This window comes from Carettochelys insculpta, chromosome 10 (assembly GCF_033958435.1).
Source record: "Carettochelys insculpta isolate YL-2023 chromosome 10, ASM3395843v1, whole genome shotgun sequence".
In the NCBI taxonomy this organism is placed as follows: domain Eukaryota; kingdom Metazoa; phylum Chordata; order Testudines; family Carettochelyidae; genus Carettochelys; species Carettochelys insculpta.
Genome location: NC_134146.1, coordinates 53,855,361 through 53,875,753, shown reverse-complemented (window position 1 = coordinate 53,875,753; position 20,393 = coordinate 53,855,361). Strand labels below are relative to the sequence as shown.

Below are 20,393 nucleotides of genomic sequence, written 5' to 3'. Positions count from 1 at the left end.
TATCAAAATTCTGCAGTCCTTTGCTTTTTCATACATGCTTACTACATTCAATTTCATACCCCATGATCTAACCTGAATTTAACTATCAAACTTCATGGGCCCACATACTGTTTTTTCAATATTCCTCTATCACATCATTGCTCATTATTTACTGTTTCTGCCAATTTGTTTGCAAACCTAATTTCTTAATTGTACATCACTTGTGTTTTAGATGATTTAATTAAAGACAGGAAAATATGTTGTACAATAAACTTTATTAGCTGTTCTCCTCTTTCTGACAAATGGAATGGATAACATTGATAGCTCTTTTCAAAACATATGTATTGTGGTTGAGAAACAGCAATGAGACTATCAGAAGCACATTTTTAATGCAAAATTGATTCCAAATGAACCATGAGCAGGTACCAAAGTTATTAATAACTAGAGAATTTCTCATGGCAGATGCTAGTTCTATATTGCAGAAATGTATTTATAATTGCTCAGCTCACTGTATCTCTCCAGTGCATAGATGTCAAGGAAGATATGGCAGCTGTAGTCTGAGATGTACACAAAAACAGTTAATTCTGAAATCTCCGACTGATTAAAGCACACATTTCCCAAGGCGCGGGGGGGGGGGGGGGGGGGAGGGAGGGAGGAAGAGAACAGGAGGGGAAGACAGCCATCTGAAATTGTTTGTAGAAAAGAGGAGAACTTGCCCATATTTTTTTCTTGTACTAATATCTTCTAGATGTTTTCCCCAGTCACCATACTCCATTTCATTTCACATGATTAAGAAAGATAAATTCTAATCAATATTTATTCTCAAAAGAAAAAAAGAAAAAAGCTAGGAGTAGGTGGGAAAAGAAAAAATATATATTTTATATATATGTCTGTGCAACTATGTAATGAAAATAATTCCCATAGTTACAGAGTTTAAAGAAAGTTTTGTAACAAAATAGGCAGTTATTGTGGATAAAATATTCATTAAAATTTGATAGCCCTAAGAACACACATACTTTTAAACTACAAATCTGACTTTTCTTATCACCTCAATGATCATTTATCACTGCAACTGTTTTGTTTTACTGCCAATGAAAATTGGCTATTCATTTGTAAAATACAAGCTTTTCTAGCACCTCATCATGTTTTCGACTCAGAAAAGTGACGACCATTATCTATAAACAACTTTTGTAAGACACTGTAAATAGTATTGCATGAGTAAGATTAAAAACATTAAATATATTTATTCCTAGTAACTGTATATGCAAAAAAGAATGAAAATAGACTAAGAATATCATTATGAAATTTTGAAAACCAATATCCCTGGTGAATTAATGGAAGTTAATGAGTACATTAATTTGGAAATTAAGAAAATTACATTAACTGCCTGTAAAGAAAAATATTTTCTGTGACAACAGAAAGTTAAACCACGAACTAAAACCTGAAATTAAAAGCTTCGACCAACCCACATTATTAAAATTAAGCGTGCAAAATTGCTCACAATTTACATCATTGGGTAAGATGATTTTTCATTCTTATGTTATGAAATTTTAAAAGAATGTATAAGCTTTCCTGAAAATCTCTGAAAGTTACATTCCCTTAAACATTAAGGAATTCTTTTATATAATTCCTCACCCCTACCCTTAATAGCTTGTCAGGTCATTTGACCTTCATATTGGAAATATGCCAAATGAACACTACCACAAAATAATACAAATTATTCAAACTAAAACAGACACCAAAAGTTAAGAAAAAAAATATGGGAACAGCAGAATATGATGTTTTAGTGTGTGACCCATACTGGAAAGAGCTAGAAGCAGGCTCCACAGAAAGTGGTTACAAGTTGTTAAATGAGTAGGTGATGTCAGCTAGAAAATGCAAAATCTCTAATTTTTTCATAATTTTTCCTTTGCTGGTATCCAGATATAAGGCCCAGACTGTTCTTCTATGATCTGCTTCACCTGGTTGTATATCTCTTCCAGTGTGTCTCCTTGGACAATAGCTGCAAAACATAATATTACAGTCAGCAAGCATTCATTTCTGACTCTCACAAGGTATGCAGAAATTCTCACTCTCCTTCTCAGGGTTGGGATTTAATCAGACTGGAGAGGGAATGGACAATAGGGTCCTGCAATGTTGTGAATGAAGGATGCTAAAGACTGTTCAGGGGCATAGGACTTCTCCAGTGTCTTTGAACTGGCCAGTGTATACAGTCCCAGGATTAGGGAGGAATTTTTCCACATTATAGATTGACACATGCAGCTGTTTATTTTTTGGCTTCCTCGCTTATCTCCAAGGGCTAGTTTGGGTTGGTTTGTTATTTTCTGGTTCTTTTTTAGTTTTCTTCTAGTTCCAACTTTTATGCAGATATCCAGGAAGGAGGGTAAAACAGCATGACTGTTATTAATCCTAATCCAGGCAAATAAATCTTTGAGATCTGTAACAAGTCAAATAGCGTTGTGGGCTTCCACACAGCATATACAGAGGACCTACTCATCTGCATCAGGAACAAAGACAAGAAAACTAGGTCATCTGATGGATTCTGATTGCTAGGAGGGTCCTTCATTTGAGATGGAAGGAAGATGCTGTTTCTCTAATTCCCTACATCTGATACTTACTTTAAAAACAAATACTGCAATCTACACTCACATCATATAGACTGTATACGTTATCACTGAGGCAACAGAAGCATTATAAATGAACGGAGATGGGTGTGTTCTGACCCAAATTAGATTGAAGTATGGTCAGATGTGACTCAGGACTAGGGTTTTTGCAACACTGTGGATCCAAATGACAGAAATCTTGATTTTAGCTTGATTGTAACTGTCGTCTTCACCTCCAGGCTGAGAACGCACATAATAGAATTCAACAGGAAGAAAAAGTATAATGCTTCTATTTAGGGCAGAATACTGTATTCCTATATATGTGTTAATACACGCAAGACTAATACTATTATTGAACCCTGATTACTTGCTGCTAATTGCCTCTCACTCCATTCCCTAACTCTTAAAATATTTTAAATGTATGACAGCATTTCAATTTACATCAAATGGTAATGAAGTTGCTCTAATTCAATTTACTTACCAAAGCTCTTAAGAGATTTTTATTCATTTTACAATTACAAAGCTATGACTTCTTTGTAAGCACATATACATGTTGCATCTTCGAAAACTGGTCCTCTCTGGCAGAGACCCTGGGAGTCAAAGGGCAGGCTGTCAGCTACAAAGAGTTGGGCAGCCCAGTGCCAGAGCCTTACAGCAGCCCATGACAGCATGGGGCAGAGCCAGAGCCCCACAGAGGCTGGTGCCCTGCTGTGGCCCAGGGAGGCTAGGGTTGGGACTGAAGTCACATGGCAGCCCTCTACAGCATGGAACTGAGACAGCACAGAGCTGCACCCTAGCTGAGCCCTGCAGCAGGAGCCAGTGCCTGGGCCACTCAGGATACAGCTGGTGAGCAAAGAACTGTGTGTGTGGAAGGGGGCATGGCAGTGGACCTCTCCTGATCCTGCAAAATCTCATTTGGGGCCCAGGTGAGGTCCTGATCCTGTCAGACCAGGGAGGTGAAACCTCTACCCGTAGTCTACATCATACTACTAGCAAACACAGAAATACATTAATCCTCTTTTTTTTTTTTTTACTTAGCAAAAATATTTTACCAAGAGTCACTAGTCAGAACTCCCCTTAGTGATACAGTGTTATAAAAACCATAGTAATTTACAATTGTTTAGCACACAAGTATCACAAATAACGTACATGCTAGGTAGTATTATTAGATAAGGGTGAATTACAGGAGTCTACTAGCTACTGGCATAGATACCAATACTGTGACAGTGACCAAAACTACTAATCAGGATCAGAATCTATTATCCATAGGAGTACATGGTCCTGGTCCAAAGAGTAGTATTACACATTCTCCCTGAAGACTGAATTCTCAGCCTAGGGCAGGGGTGGAAAATCAGCTAGGTGGGAAGTGCCATAGCTGAAGCATCAGCTGGCGTGTACCACTGTGTATATGTGCGGGGGGAAGCCCTGATCCTCCTGGGCCTGAACCAGGCAATTCAGAGGCCAATCCAGCCTGTTAGCTGTCTGGCAAGGGAGAAGAGCCTCAGTATGCTATAGGGAAATGCTCCATGCAGGTATTGAGCTCCCCACCCACAATTCCCACTGGCCAAATCACAGCCATTCGGAGATGTTGGGGGGCGATGCCAGCAGCTGCCTTCTGTGAGCCATGGAGAGCCATGGGGAACAATGTGCATTTCCCTCCTCCAGGTAGGTGCCCTTGCCCCTCTCTCTTGCCTCTTCCCTTCCAGACCCCATATCTCTCTTGCACAATTTCTTTTGCCCAGACCTTTCACCACACCCTTGCTATTACACCCGTCCTCATACCCAGATCCATCACCCCCAGTCCACTCCTGCACCCTCCTGACCCTGCATCCCTGCCCCAGCCCATTCCTGTACCCTATCTCCCACCAAACCCCATGTTCCAAGCTCAGTCCTGCACCATACCTCCTGCCCTGCATCCCTGCCCCTCAGCCCACTCCCTGGCAGCCCTCTCCTATGAAATGAAACCCACATTTTGGCTATACTCCAGAGCCTAGTGGGACTCCACAAAATCGACTAGCTTCTGTTAAGGGTCACATCTGAGAGGTGGGGTGGTTTTTGTTGTGTCTTCTTTTGTTGCTCACTTGCGTATGTGCCTCAATTTATTGTTCTGTGGATTACTGGCCCCTGATCCAAAAGAGGCTCCTCACTCCTGGACTAGGGGTTCAGATAAAGTACACAGTTGTGGGAAAGACTCCCTAGATTCAGAATCCCTTCCTCCGCCAGTATGGGAGTGTGGTTTCTGGATTGTATTTTTAGATTGTCTAACACCACTTTCTATCATAAAAGATTCTTGGGATTTTTTTGGGGGGGAGGGGAGCAGACATTTTAAAATGTCTGTTGGTTATGGCAGGCCTTTGATACCTGGTAAGGGCAAATCCTTTGGCTAGAAAAAAGTACTTTTTTCCCTTTGCTCCTTGAAATTCCATTCAGATTTAGTTGTGTGTCTGACTAACCAGGCAAATTAAAAACTGAACATATACATTGTAAAAAGCCAAGCCCACACCAGTGCCAAAGAAGCAGTCTCACACAGGGAGCTAGTGAAAAAACAGGGTGGAACATAGTGCATCAGGGAGACAGGAAAGATCCCCTACCCCCATCCCCTTCCACACTCCTGGATCCCGGCACACAGATCCTCACACCTCTTAGGATAGCACACAGTGGTGGGGCAGCGGGCATAAGTTCCTCTAAATCCTAGAGGGAGGTGGGAAACAGTCAGATTGTGCTCCTTCATGACTCTCCTGGATCCAGTATCTCATCCATTGACCAGCAGTGGACCACTGACCAGCAGTTATTGAACTGAAGTATTTTTAAATCCGCAAGACTGCATAACTTGCTCCCATGAATATCAAAAGAACTGACAGATAAATTCTCTGAATAATTAAAGCTGATTTTTAACAAATCTTGGAACAATGGGTAGATGATACAAAGAACTGGACAAAAGCTCCAATATTCTGCACCTCATATGTGTGAGCTGGGATGGGGAGGCCTTGCCTGTCTACATGTGAGGCTCTGGATGGGCTTTGCCCCTCCGCATGGCAACCAGTATCAAGGGAGGGTGGGAAATGCATCATGGTCTCCCTCATCCCAGGCAAGTGTGTTAACAGCTGTAAATATGCATCAAAGCAGCAACATCACCTCCATTTCCACTTCCTCTTCAGTTTGGAATAAGATCTAGTCCAGTAGATGGCCTTTAAGCACAGCTTGTGGACCAGGTCACAGACATGACCTAGGTGGACAAATACTTATATTTTCCTTGTTTGTGAATCATACTGTGGCTTATGTGGGAGATAAGTTTCAGTGTAAAGGAAGTCAGCAATGTGCATGCTCAGAGGCAGAAAAATAGGCACCTAGGGAAGTGTTACCTTAAAAATTTAGGTACCACGTGAGTATAAGGGCTCACCGGGCTCAAAAAAGGAATTATGTGGATCACAGCAAGTCAAAACTGAGAATTAGGCACCTAAGTACCTTACGGATCTGGACCAAAGTGTCTTGCCCATGACCAAACAACAACTCTGTGGTACAGCAAGGATCTGAATTGTCCCAAGTCCCAGGGCCTAACCACTGTACCATCCTTCCACCCATATCCTTATCCCTCCCTTCAAAACTTGTCCCCACTGTCTCCAAGCTAGTTCCTTCACTGTTTCTGTGTCTTCTCTGCAACTCCTCTGCTGAGGCTTTCCTCTCTGTAGGGAGGATGGTTGAGAAGAGGCAATCAGGTTTTGCTGGACAGGTAGACAGGAAACAAGGCACAGGCAGTAGACACCAACATGTAGCCCATGTGTTTTGAGGCCAGGGCAATCCTTGCCAAAGAGTCCCAGGTGCTGAAGGAGAAAAGCTTATGGGGAGCTTAGAAATTATGTTTTTAAAAAACAAGAAATGAAATGTCCCAAAGCTTTGAAGTAGTCCAGTGCTGCCACATGCTCTAGAATCCGGAGAGTGGCTAACCATATACCTCTAAAAAAAACTAGTAAAGTGTTAAGGTAATACACTCTTAAAACTTCTGAAAATTAGGAAACAGAATTAAGATATATGCCAATTTAACCTTAAAACTTTGATTTCTTTGAGTGATGCCCCAGCTCAGCCATAACACGCATACTAGCACTCAGCATTTACAGATAGTGCAGAGCACTCAGGGAATAGGGCACAACCACCGTAGGGCAGCATCTAATCATTTACTTGACTTAAACCCTTGTACTTTGGGGAGAGTATAGGACATCTACAATTCTCCTCCATTTCCCTGTCTCAGGACAAAACTTCTAGCTGACTTCCTTTAATCTCAGTAGATCTTCAGGTTGTCTGAGGTCTTCCTCTTTTCCATTTTCCTTCTGGGTTCCATTTGAGAGCTTGACAGACTATGCTGGATGATGGTTTTCTGAGAGCGTGGCCTAGCCAACCCCACTTTCTTCTCTTGATTTGAACGTCAAGTGGTTCTTGTCCTGCTCTGTTCCAAAGCTCCTTATCTGTGACAGTCTTGCAATTTGATGTGAAGGATATATCTGGTTATGAATGTCTGTAGCTTGTGATTTGAAGACTTCTTAGCATGCTACATCTTGCATCCATACAAAGGAATGCTCTTCATGTTTCTAGTGAAGATTTGCAGTTTCATCTTCGCAGATATTTGTGAACTCCATATGGGATTAAGAGTCTTGAATGCAGCTGTTGCTTTCCCTATTCTGGCACAGCTATCCTTGTCCGTTCCTGTCTCTGCCCAAAATACATCTCAGGTAGGTGAACTGCTCCGCATCTTCCAGGTTATTCCCTCCCATTGTGATGGCAGTGTTGCTGGACTGGTTGATCCTCACTGTCTTGGCCTTTCCCTTGTCAATACTCAGTCCAGTCACTGTGGCATGTTCATCTAGCATTGCAACCTTTTCTTCCATGCTTTCGTGTCAGTGTGAAAGGAGGTGACATCAATGTCCTCTAGCTGTTTGATGGTCATCTGTTTTCCAGCTCATAATCCAGTCTATTGTGCTCAAGAACAGGAAAGGTGACAATAGGCACCCTTGTTGCACTCCTGAGGGTATGCTGAAGGATTCTGCCAAGGCACCATTGTGAACAACTTAGCATGTTGAGGGTTCGTATGTTGAACAAATCAGGATAATTTTGAATGGGATGCCAGGGTGTTGCAGCAGTTTCCACAGTGTGTCTATCAATGCTGATGAAGGCTTTTTGAAAGTCTATGAAGGCTGCAACACTTAACACATTCTCTTTATTGACACAAAACTTATGACTTATGTTTTGATGAGATATCCTGAACAGAAGCTATCTCCTCTTAACTTAGGTTCAAACAGAGCTTACTCCACAGCCACAACCCCCATTTCCTAAATTGTACAACCTCTTCATTCCTTTTTATCAAATCCTTTCATCCTTATATACTGGATTCCACTCGACACAAAACTTTCATTTACTTTTCATTAAATTCACAGACCATACTCATAACTCACCTCACTGCTGAAGATCCCTACAGCAAGAAGACCCCTGTGCACTGCTGCTGACACAACCTACAGAATACATAATTTCCAAGGCCAGCATCTGATGAAGAGAGTCTGTGCTCACGAAAGCTCATGCTCAAAACTTTTCTGTTAGTCTATAAGGTGCCACAGGACCCTTCGTTGCTGAACCTACAGAATGAGGCACTTGAATGAAGCATACTGGATCCCTCAACATAAACATAACAACTATGTTCTTTGAACACACAAGGGAGAAGGCAAGCCTGCCCCAGACCACCTCATGGCACAATCACAGTTCTGCCAAGCTGTTCCAGCTAATCCCACCGCCCTTCAATATAGCTAATTCTAACCCTGCACACAGCTGGAGTGACTGCAGGTAATCCCTAATGGCTACCGCTGGCTCTAAGGAGGCAGAACAGAGTATGTTGTAAGCTGAGCACTTAAGGAGCCACCCAAATGAGATTCAGGGGCTGCACAGCTGATTAGCAGAGAGTCCACAGCCAAGCACAGTGGACAGCATGTGTTTTTACTGGTGGTGCACATCCTCACATGCCTTGGTCCACGTAACAAAAATTTATTCTGCCCATGGAAGAAATTAGAGGCAACACTGTGGCAGAGACACGGCTGTCTTTGTGTGTACCTAATTCTGAGTTTCCTTGTTTTCAGAAGTGTAAGTTTGCTTTATTGTAACTCTTAATTCCTTGGTTTTCACAGGTTTAGCCATCCTTTGCATTCTGGAGAGGCATGAAGATACCAGTGAGTGACCTTTGTGTTAAAGTCTCCAAGTTCTCTAGTTTCTCTAGTAGCAAAATAGGAAAAGTTTTCAGGCTCTGAAGCATAAATTGGCACCAGATGAAGTAAAAAGACATGTCTCTCAGCTAAGCAATGAATTGATACACATACTTAATAAATAGTTGCAGTACATTATGTTGATTTTTACATGTCCTAAAATATTCACTATAGGCCAATTTTGGTGACAAAATATGTGCTTGAAGTATAAAGGCTCAGTCTCTTGTGACAATTCATGTGCTCCAGTCTACACAATTCTGTTTGTTGAAGGAAACTATAATGAGATACACAAACCTGTGAAATGTTCAGTAAATTCCTGCTCCAGTTTCATAGCTCTCTCAAAGGTCTTTCTGGCTTGCTCCTCTGTTAAACGTTTGTTCATTTCCCTGAGAAGAAATACATTATGAAATAATAAGCAGTTAGCAAATACTTTGAAATGAGATTATTAAACTTCCCTCTGAATACAAATCCTAGTGGGGAAAAAAAACCCAACTAGCCTCATCCTAATCCTAATCCTAATCCTAATCCTGAATATATGATTTATTAAACTCTTGAAGGGAGACTTAAGTTAGAGGGCTACAATCAGAGTGCAGTAGACTGTCCTTCCATTTCTTTCCCAGATGTCAAGACACGGGGGTTAACACTCAAAACCCACTAAGCAACTTCAATATAAAATTTTAGGTTACCTACCTGTAACTCAAAGTTTTTTGAAATGTGTGGCCCTTGTCTGTATTCCACATGTGGGAACACACGTGCACCATGCCTCTTGAGTCTAGAAATTCTAAAAAGCAGACTCCATTTGCTCATATGTATGGCATTTTTATACTAAGATAGGGCTGTTTATGACTGCCATTTTCTAATACACCCATACCCTTAACATATGGTAATTCTTTAGGACTCCCTGCCTACCAATGAACAGCAATTATGACTGGCAGACTTCATAAGTTTGGCATCCTACATGCTGTATGCACTTGCCTGAGAAACATTATTTAACACATTAATTATAGATATATAAAATCCCCACACTTCTGGTATGGTGGCTGCAGTGTCATTTCTGGATCTATAATTTTTGTTGAAGACTTTGTAAACAAGATTTTATGGTAGGTCACCATATTTGGGGTCAGGCAAGACTCTTCTGCAGGTTAGATTGGCAGACCATCCTAAGGTTTTTCATGCTCCTCTGCACCATGGGACACAGGTCACTTGAAGGTTTAAACTAGTGTAGTAGAATCCCTGTAACCTGAAATCTTTAGACCATCATTTGAGGACTTCAGTAACTCACCCACAGATTACAAGGCTGTGTTATCTGTAAGAACTCTGACCACTCTGCATGTTAGGTGGGAGTGTGGGGAGGAATTTTTGCATGCCAGACATACTGCCCTGAATTCTTTGACGTTGATGTTCAGGCCTACATCTTCTAGAAATCACATATTTTAGGTTCTGGTGTCCCCAAGATGGGCTCCCCCATCCAAATCAGCTTGATGGCAGGACGACAGCTCTTGAATGGGACTCCATGAAGCATGTTTTCCAGAACTGTACACAAATGGGGGGAGGTAAGTATGGGATCAGGAATGGTCAGAACCTTATCTAGATGATCCATGGACTGCAAGAAGAACACCACCAGCATGTTTGTAGGGTGTGCATGTTGAGTCTGGCATGTTGGATGATGTAAGTGCGTGCCACCATGTGCACCCAGAGGTTTAGATACATGCTGGCTATCATTACTGGGAACTTGGAGACACCCGTGATGAGGTCTGCCAGAGCCTGGAACCTGTCCCTGGAGAGGGATGCTCTGGTGATCTCAACATCAAGTATTGCCCTGACTAACTCTGTCCTCTGTATTGGTATTAGCATGGACTTTTTATCATTTGCCAGCAAGCCTAGGGTGCTGCATGTGGACAGGAACACGCTCTTGCTCCTCACTTGGGACCTGGAGCTGCACGCGACCAGCCAGTCGTTGAGGTACAAAAATATCTGGATGCCCCAACACCTCAGCAAAACCACTACAAACAACACACGCTTGGTGAAAACCCCTGGAGCTAAAGAGAGGCCAAATGCAGTGACAGCACATCAGTAGTACTTCTGACGTACCATAAAGAAGAGGAAGCACCTGTGGCCCTTGAAAATGGAGATGTGAATGTAGGGGTCTTGAAGGTTGAGGACAAATCTCTCAGGTCTCCAGGATCCAAGAAGGGATGAATAAGGAAAAGGAAACCATGTGGAATTTCAGCTATGCTAGGTACCCACTGAAGTCTGGTGGTTTGAGGATGGCTCTGAGACCCCCTTTTACCTTGGGGATTAGAAAGCTCCGGGAATAGAAACTCTTGCTCCTAAACTCCACTGGGACAACCTCCATTGCTACTGAGCTAAGGTGAAAGTACACCTCTTTGAGAAGATGCACACGAGAATGGTCCTTGAAGAGGGATGGGTGGGTAGAGGGGGAGTGGATAGGAGCATAGAAAGTAATTGCACCTCTGAAGAGGACACCGAGAACCCAGCAATCTGAAATAGTGGATGCCGATGCTGTGGGGGGAGGGGAAAAAAGCTGGGGGAAGCAGGTGGAGAAGAGGAGACAGCCTGGATTTATCATGCACACTGGTTAGATTGTCCTGAGCAGACCACAAAATTGGCAATTGCTAGCCTTCTTACCCTTGGCTGAGCCCAGCTGTGTGGCTGGTTGAGGTTGCCAGGAGAAGTGCTTCTTATAGGGTTTGAAGAATTTATGAGAAAACTGCTGGGCAAGCTGGTTCCCCTGGGTGGGGTTCCACTGGGGCTTAAAATTGCTGGTTTACTCCAATAACTCCATGAATACAGATGCTGATATTTGAAGGTTCAAAATTGATATTTTCTATTTTTTCGGGGCCGGGGAGAGGAGGTGAGTAACATACAATGAAACTGAAGCGGCAATTGCACTGTTATTACGATTGAGGGTCTGCTTCTCGCTGAATTATCATTCATGAAAGTGGTCCCTAAAACTGAGCCATGAATGTTTGTTTGCTTGTTTGTTTTTTTTTTTTTTTTGGGGTGTGGGGGGGAAGGAAGGAGAAAAATCTGATCACGTAACCTGTATGGACAAAACCCAACTGTGCATCATGACAGAGTCTCAATTATGGGCAAAAAGTGAGAGAGAGCCCCAAAAAAATGGGATATTGAAGTAGGTGGCTTCTACAGCTGTGAGCACTTGTCAGGAGAAGGGCTTTGAATTCTTTGTCTTTTAAGTGGAGGCTCAACTGGATGCTGGTGGGAGAAGGTGGTGGCTTTGGTCTGTACACTTGTCATTCATGTTTCCTCTTTGGAACTGAAGCATAAATTCTCAGGGAATGAACGCCCAATCTAGACTCATTCAGTGAGTCTAGCACATCCTCTGTGTTCCTGATAAAGGAATTTAACTTGCCAAAAGATAGGCACTGTAAGATGTTTCTGACAAGTGGGCTGTGACTCTAAAATGGACTTGTGACATCTGCAATAAGACTTCCCTGGGCAACAGCAGGGCAAAAAGGAGGGGCAAAGAGGCTGAGGGCATTGGGTATAAGTGGTCCCCTGGAGATAGCAAAGTGGTCCATGGGAATCCCCCATTTTGGAATATACCATGGACAGGGGTCTGCAACCAAAACAGTGAAAAGACCATTTTTTCAAATTCAATTACGAAATCAAGAGCCACAATGCATGTGAATGAGACATTCTTTAATAAATAATGTCAAACTGTACTTTGTCTTCCCTCTTTTAAGAACAGTGCACGCAATGAATTGTACCAATTAGCAAGTGAAGTTACCCCCAACCTCCAGGCTTTACCTGCCTTACCCCCCAAAACCACCCCACCATCCCCAAGCTCTACCCCCTGCATCACACAAACCTGCTCCCCATCCCCAGGCTTAACCCCTCTAGGTCCCAAACGCACCCCCCTCATCCCCAGGATTAACCTGGCTCAGACTATGAGCTTCACTTGCTGCCGTGGCTTCTCCACGGCCGCCACTTCACCTCCCTACCCCCCACTTCTCAAAGCAGCTCCAGCAATGGCAGATTCAATTGCCCCTCCCCTCAGCTCTCCTGCTCACCTCCCCCACCTGCACCATGGACAGCTAACGGCCCTGTTGCTGCTGAAATAATGTATTACATTTAATTGGTTTAACAGCCAGCAGGGCAGTGGGAAGGATCCTGCCATTTAACCAATTAAATTTAGATCCATTATATTTCAGCTGTGGCAAGCCAGGAAGCCACAAGAGGAGCCAAAAGTAGTAGTGTCTGGAGCTGCAAGTGGCTCCTTAAAGAGCCACAGATTGCCAAACCCTGACCATGGAGAAACAGTCTGCAGTTCTCATTCACAGTCCTGTGAAAAGTGCCTGCTGCTAGAACAGGCTGTGAGGTGGTGTTCTGAACATTAGGATCTGTTGGGTTATATTCTATTGCTTCTGTGCACAGGGAATAGCATTTTCCTCCTCCATATTTGTGATTCTAGTACGTGCAGGCCAGGTTGTCCACTGTGATGCTGACTGATTTGCCCCTGTTGAGAGGTAGAAAAATGAAGGAAAGCATCCCCGGCTTTTCCGCATTTCCACGGGTTGATGTGGAAAGCAGTTGCCTGAGGTGACCATCTGTTCCATGCCTTGAGAGTACGGAGGTGAGCTCTCTACCCAATAGGGATGTATCACTTGTCAGTTATTGCTGGGGTTGGATGAATGAAAAGAATGCCTGCACCCATGTTGAGTTGATTTTTCTACCAGTCAAAGGATTTTTTTTTATGTAAAAGGAAAAGAGAAGTTACTCACCGTAGTAACTTCGAGATGTGTCCCCGTGGGTGCTCCACGTTAGGTGTCGGGCTCGCCCCGGCACCGCAGGTCGGATCTTTCCAGCAGTTTCTGCCGGACCGCGCATACGCCGGCGCACGCCACTCCCTTGCGCGCTTCCGGCCACATGCACGATCCGGTCCCCGCCAGTTCCTTGACCAACCGCCTCGGATGCTCCTGCAAAACACTAAATATAGATCCGAAGCGGGGAGGATGGGCGGGTGGTGGAGCACCCACGGGGACACATCTCGAAAAACCACCGTTACTACGGTGAGTAACTTCTCTTTCTTCTACGAGTGTCCCCGTGGGTGCTCCACGTTAGGTGACTACCCAGCAGTAACCCAAGATAGGAGGTGGGTAATCGGATTATATGCAGCTTGTCCCCGAGAGGACCGCTGTCGAGAGACGGGTATCCTCTTGGAATAACCTGTGAAGGGCGTAATGTTTGGCGAAGGTGTCATAGGATGACCAGGTCGCTGCTCTGCACATGTCTTTTAGTGCAACGCCCTTGAAAAAGGCTGTTGATGCCGCCACCGCCCTAGTGGAGTGAGCCCTGGGTGGGGCCAGTAAAGGAGTCTTTTTGAGTTCATAGCACATTTTTATGCAGGATACGATGTGCTTCGAGATTCTCTGCGAAGAGATACCTTCTCCTTTTGATTTGGGAGCGAGAGAGACTAGGAGTCTGTTTTCCGGAAGGACTTAGTCCTGTCTATATAGAAAGCCAGCGCCCTCCTCACGTCCAGGAGGTGTAGGCGCGCCTCTTTGTTAGAGTTATGAGGCTTTGGATAAAACGAGGGTAAAACAATAGGTTCGTTAATATGAAACTCAGAAGAAACTTTGGGAACAAAGGCTGGATGCAGCCGTAAGGTTACCGCCTCCTTGGAAAATACTGTGCAGGGTGGCGTTGCCATAACTGCCGCAAGCTCGCTCACCCTGGGAGCTGACGTGATTGCGAGAAGAAAGGTAGTCTTTATCGTAAGGAGACGGAGGGAAACCGTGGCTAAAGGTTCAAACGGTGGTCCCGTTAGCGCACTAAGCACCAGGTCCAAGCTCCATGAAGGTGGAAGCGGTTTCCGAGGGCGGTATAGGTTTACCAGCCCTTTGAAGAACCTGGTAACCATTGGATGGGCAACCACCGTGTGCCCTTCCTCTTCATGTCTGAAAGCCGAAACAGCAGCAAGGTGGACCTTTAACGAGGATAGGGAGAGTCCTCCTCTCTTGAGGTCCAGTAAATACTCTAATATTACAGGTACAGGCACAGCAAGGGGGGCTAACTGTTTGGTAGAACACCATGCAGTGAAGCGAGTCCATTTCTGCTTGTAGGTCTTCCTGGTGGAAGTCCTCCTACTACTTTCTAGGACTTGTTGCACTTCCTCCGTACATGTGCTCTCTAGGGAGCTGAGCCATGGATTAACCATGCTTGTAGTTGTAGGCCTCGGGGATGTGGATGCACTATGGACCCCTGAGCTTGCGTGAGCAGATCCGGCACCACCAAGAGGGGCATCGGTGGACGGTCCAACATGCGCAGAAGTAAGGGGAACCATTGCTGTCGATCCCACGTTGGGACTACTAGGATCATTCGGGCTCCCTCTCTCCTGGCTTTCTGCAAGACTTTGTGGATAAGCACTGTGGGAGGAAATGCGTAAAGCACGGGGCCCCTCCACGAGATCGCGAATGCATCCCCCAGGGACCCCCGTCCCAGTCCTGCCCTGGAGCAGAATCGTGGGCACTTCTTGTTGTGTTGAGTGGCAAACAGGTCTATCTGGGGAAAGCCCCATGCGTGAAAAATCGGTCGTAGCAGATCGGGATGGATCTGCCACTCGTGCGTGAGTGCGAAACGCCTGCTCAGCTGGTCTGCCTTCACAATGTGAGCGCCTGGTAAGTACGAGGCTTTCAAGGTTATATTGTTGGCGATGCACCAGTTCCACAACCGGACTGCTTCCGCACATAAGGCACGGGACCGAGCTCCTCCTTGCCGATTTATATAAAACATGGTGGAGGTATTGTCTGTACTGATCCCGACTACTTTGCCTTGTATATGGTCTTGAAAGTGTCTGCAGGCGTTGAACACTGCTCTGAGCTCCAGTATATTTATGTGCAGTGACTGTTCCGTGGAGGACCACAGTCCTTGCGTCACCTCTTCGCCCATGTGTGCTCCCCATCCGATGTGGGAGGCATCTGTAGTAAGAAAAACCAATATTTGTGGTTGGTGGAAGGGTACCCCTGTTAGCATGTTCTTGGGGTTCACCCACCATTGCAGGGATTTGCGCACCTCTGTTGTGGGCGACACCACCCTGTAAACGGTGTGTGCTGCTGGTTTGTATACACTTGCCAGCCAGTGCTGCATGCTGCGCATGTGTAACCTGGCGTTCTGTACCATGAACGTCGCTGCTGCCATGTGGCCCAGCAGCTGTAAGCACATCACAGCTGTAAGAACCGGCACCGTAGAGCTGAAGGTGATGACTTGCACGAGGGAGCCGATGGTCCAAAAGCGTGTCTCTGGTAGATACACTCTTGCTGTAATAGAATTTATGCGTGCCCCTATGAACTCTATGTCCTGTGTGGGGTCTATCTTCGATTTTGCCAGATTGATAGCCAGGCCGAGCGAAGAGAACGTGCCTGCTGTGACGCGTATCATGCGTAGTACCTCTTCATTCAAGGCCCCTTTGAGTAGGCAGTTGTCCAGCTACGGGAATATAAATACCCCGTCTGTGCAGGTAGGCTGACACCACTGCCAAGGTCTTGGTGAAAACTCTGGGGGCTGAGGAGAGGCCAAACGGTAGGACCTTGTATTGAAAATGTTCTTTGCCTACCATGAACCGGAGGAATCGTCGGTGAGCCGGATGGATAGTTATGTGGAAATACGCGTCTTGTAAGTCGAGGGCTGTGAACCAATCTCCATCGTCCAGTGCCATAAGGATGGAGGCGATTGTGATCATCTGAAAGCGTTGCTTGCGCAGGTACCGGCTGAGGCCTCGAAGATCTAAGATGGGCCTCCAGCCTCCTGTCTTTTTCTCCGTGAGGAAGTACCTCGAGTAGAACCCTCTCCCTTGCAGTTGCTCCGGCACTCTTTCCACTGCCCCTATGAGCATGAGATCATCTACCTCCTGCTTGAGCCTCGCTACGTGGGAGGCCTCCTGGAGGTGGGGCCTGGGTGGAGGTCGTGGCGGTGGGAGCGACTGGAAGGGGATGGCGTACCCCGTGGCTATGATCTCCAGCACCCATTTGTCTGTGGTGATCCTTTGCCACTGGTCGTAGAATGGTCGGAGGCGATGGTGGAATAACAGCTTCGGATGACCTTGTGCGATGGTAGTGATGGCGCAGCCCGGGATCTGTGTGTCAAACTTGTGGCCTTTGGTCCTGCCCTGAGGACGCACGGCTCTGTTGGGAACGTCGCCTGGGAGTTCTGTACTGCTGGTGCTGTTGATGTCGCCCTTGCTTGTAACCCCTGTGGTACTGGGGACGCTGTGGCTGGTACTGGTACCGTCTTTGTTGAGGGTAGTACTTTTTCTTTCTGTATGGAGGGGTGTAAATCCCCAGGGTCCTAAGTGTGGCTCTTGAATCTTTACTGGAATGAAGGACCGGGTCAGTTGATTCAGCAAACAGCTTCTGCGTGTCGAAGGGAAGATCGACGATCTTTGCTTGCAGATCCCTCGGTATACCCGAAGTCTGGAGCCAGGACTCCCTTCGCATCACCACTGCCGTAGCTGTGGAGCGTGCTGCTGTGTCCGCAACATCCAGGGCAATCTGAACTCCCGTCCTCGAGGCCGCGTAGCCTTCTTGCACGATGGCCTTGAGCACCAGTTTCTTGTCCTCTGGAAGCGAGTCCATGAGGGAGGTTAACCTAGTATAGTTGTCGAAATTGTGGTTCGCTAGATGCGCTGCGTAATTTGCCATTCGCAACAGCAGTGTGGAGGAAGAGTAGACCTTTCTGCCGAACAGCTCTAGCTTCTTGGCATCTTTGTCTGTTCCCCGTCTTGAATTGAGATGTCTTTGATCTTTGTTGCGACGACTCTACCACCAAGGAATTTGGTTGTGGGTGGCTGAACAGGAACTCCATGCCCTTCGCCGGCACGAAGTATTCTTGTCCGCTCTCTTGTGGACAGGCGGAATAGTCGCAGGGGTCTGCCATATCGTAGTGGCAGACTCCAAGATTGCTTTGTCAAGCGGTATTGCTATTTTGGAGGAGGCCGGAGGTCTCAGATTTTTGAGGAGCTTATGGTGTTTCTCTTGCACCTCTGCTGTCTGGATGCCTTGCGTGAAGGCCACCCTTTTAAACAGCTCTTGAAACTGTCTGAGATCGTCCGGAGGATGGACGTCCCCCGGGGCCGTAGCCTCGTCCAGGGAGGAGAGCGAGAAACCACTAGGATACGCCTCTCTGGACCCTTCCAGTTCTTGTTGGCGATGGTACATCTGCTCACTGGAAGCTTGAGAGGGAAAATCGCGGGGTTCCATAACCAGTTACCCCTGGGATACTTGAGTCTCTGTCCCCGTTCGCGATTGCCCTCGGGGATACGGGACTGTCTTTGGGGATCTTTCCCTGGTAGAATGCCGGTGGTGTCTATGCCCTGCGTGATAGGGACGACCATGGCAGCATGGGCACTGTTCTTGGGAAGGTGACCTGGACCACTCCCTTGGTGCGTACCCCCTGCGTCTGGGGGAGCGAGATCGTCGAGAGACATGGGACACTGGAGAGAGCGATTTGTGATAGTACTCCAGCGGCTCAAACCCCAAAAAGGGTGAGGGTGGTCCCAGCCAGGGCGAGGCTGGTTGTAAAAATGGAGACGGGGGCTCCGGGTAGGCTAGGGGGGACCCCTGCCTTCTAGTTGGAGTCCGCAGCATGAGCGGAGGGCTGAGAGAAAGCAACTCTGCAGCCCTGTCTGGAGAGGGGCTGCGGTGCCTTGTTTTCTGTGCAGCCTTCCCCCTCCCTTGAGGGGGTGGTTCCGCCCCCTGACGTGCAGGGGATCTCGGCCCCGTCCACGCCGCGCTCGCCACGCTCCTGGGCGGTGCCGCGCGGGTAGTGTCCTCCGGTGCCTGCAGGCTGCGTGCCTGCGCGCTCTGCACTGCTGGTTCCCCAGGGGTCGGTGCCGCTGCCTGCGGTGCTGCTGGTACCAGCGCTTGTTTAGCCGCCGCCCTGCCTGCGGTGCGGGGCAGCTGTTTGATCATCGGAGGCTGAGCCGCCTCCACGTGGCTCTCCGTGCCGTCGCCGATCAGCTGTTGCTGCGGCTGGGGGCTGTGCGCTCCTCCCGTCCCGCTCGCTGTTGCTGCCGGCAGGGATCAGGTTGGGGAGACTTTCCTCCGTTTTTGCGCTGATGGGGTGAGGGAGGCAGCTTTCCTTTTATGGGCCCCGGAGGGTCCCTTCTGCTGCGGCCGCTCCGGCACTTCTGGCTGGAGGGCCTTGTCGAATAGCAGCATTTTAAGCGGCATCTCCCTGTCCTTCCTTGCTCTGGCTGTTAATTTTGCACAGAAGGAGCATTTCTGCGTGACATGGGACTCCCCAAGGCACCTTATACAGTGACTGTGCCCATCAGACGCTGGCATTGCCTCTCAGCAAGACTCACATTTCTTGAATCCTGAAGAGGACATTGTTGGTGAGTCTTTTAGTTGTTAATGGGGTACTTAGTACCTTCTCTGTGCTGTTTTCCCCCTCTTGGATAGCCTGCCGCGGCAGGAGGGCTAATGGCCCTAGGCTCCTGGCCTCTGGTGCTCCGCTTGTTACTAGGACTGGACTGAATTCCATCCCGCTTATTGTTTCTTGTTGTTATTTTCATAAAAAAAAAACAAACAAAAAAAAAAACTGGCTAACTTAACAATAGACTAAGAACTTGAAAACTTTAAAGAAAACAGCTAAAAACCATTGAATACGCTAACTTGGCCGTAGCCTAGTCAGATTCCGTCTGCAGCCGACGGCGGTTAAGAGGAACTGGTGGGGACCGCATCGCGCACGTGGCCAGGAGCGCGCAAGGGAGCGGCGCACACCGGTGCATGCGCGGTCCGGCAGAAACTGCTTGCAAGATCCCATTTGCGGCGCCGGGCGAGCCCAACACCTAATGTGGAGCACCCACGGGGACACTCGAAGAAGAACAATTGTTAGTCAGGATATCAACTGCAGGCACTGAGGCTGAGCCCACCTCTAATGTGGTAGTTATGCACAAGACATCATGGCTCCAGTTCTTGGGGCTCCCAAGAGAGATTCAGAATATCATTGAGGACCTCCCATTGGATGGTTAAATGTTCTCAGAAACTACGGACAGCTCTCTTTACACTTTAGACTCCAGGGCTATACTAACATCCATGGGTGCATTTTTATCCCTACAAAGAAAACTTCATAGGTCACAAGCTGCCCAGAGATTTTGCCCTGCTCAGTTCTTTGCATTTCACAGATTCATCGAACTCTTAAGAAGAGACAAGTTTTAGAAAAGGGTTCTCCATCTACTTAGCGCAAGTAGCCAGTAATTACTGAAATAATAGTTTTGATAAGTGTGTTCAGTGTTCAAATCCTCCCACAGCTCTAGTTCTGCAACTCCAACCTTTTGTCCCCTTCAATCATTTTTGAGACTACCTTTTCCTTTTCCAAGATGCTCAGATACAGATCTCTACATACAAGAGAGCTATGGAGCTCTTATCACCAGCCTCCATCATTCTCTTTAGTATGTCCCTCCTTTGCCTGACCTTCTCTAGGGAGTCCTTTGATGAGAAAGACAAGAAATAGACTTGTTCTCCCTCATCCTATTCTATCCAATCCACCCACAGAAAAAAGTGGAGACTCGTACTGAAAGCAACGGTAG

At 46.5% G+C, this 20,393-nt stretch overlaps 1 protein-coding gene across 15 annotated transcripts in view; it reads right to left on the bottom strand.

The window, feature by feature from the left end:
* Positions 1-243: 243 nt before the first annotated feature.
* The window catches only part of DLG1 (discs large MAGUK scaffold protein 1), a 352,797-nt gene continuing 332,647 nt past the window's right edge, over positions 244-20,393 (bottom strand). For 14 of the 15 annotated variants that reach the window (XM_075004306.1, XM_075004311.1, XM_075004308.1 and 11 more), the window contains 2 exons: positions 9,116-9,207; positions 244-1,981 (listed from right to left, as the gene is read on the bottom strand). In XM_075004306.1, coding sequence (XP_074860407.1) covers positions 1,875-1,981; positions 9,116-9,207 — 199 coding nt within the window. In that variant the 3' untranslated portion in view covers positions 244-1,874. Of the gene's footprint in view, positions 1,982-3,063; positions 3,173-9,115; positions 9,208-20,393 lie in introns of all 15 variants that reach the window. The other variant, XM_075004310.1, reaches the window with a different exon arrangement.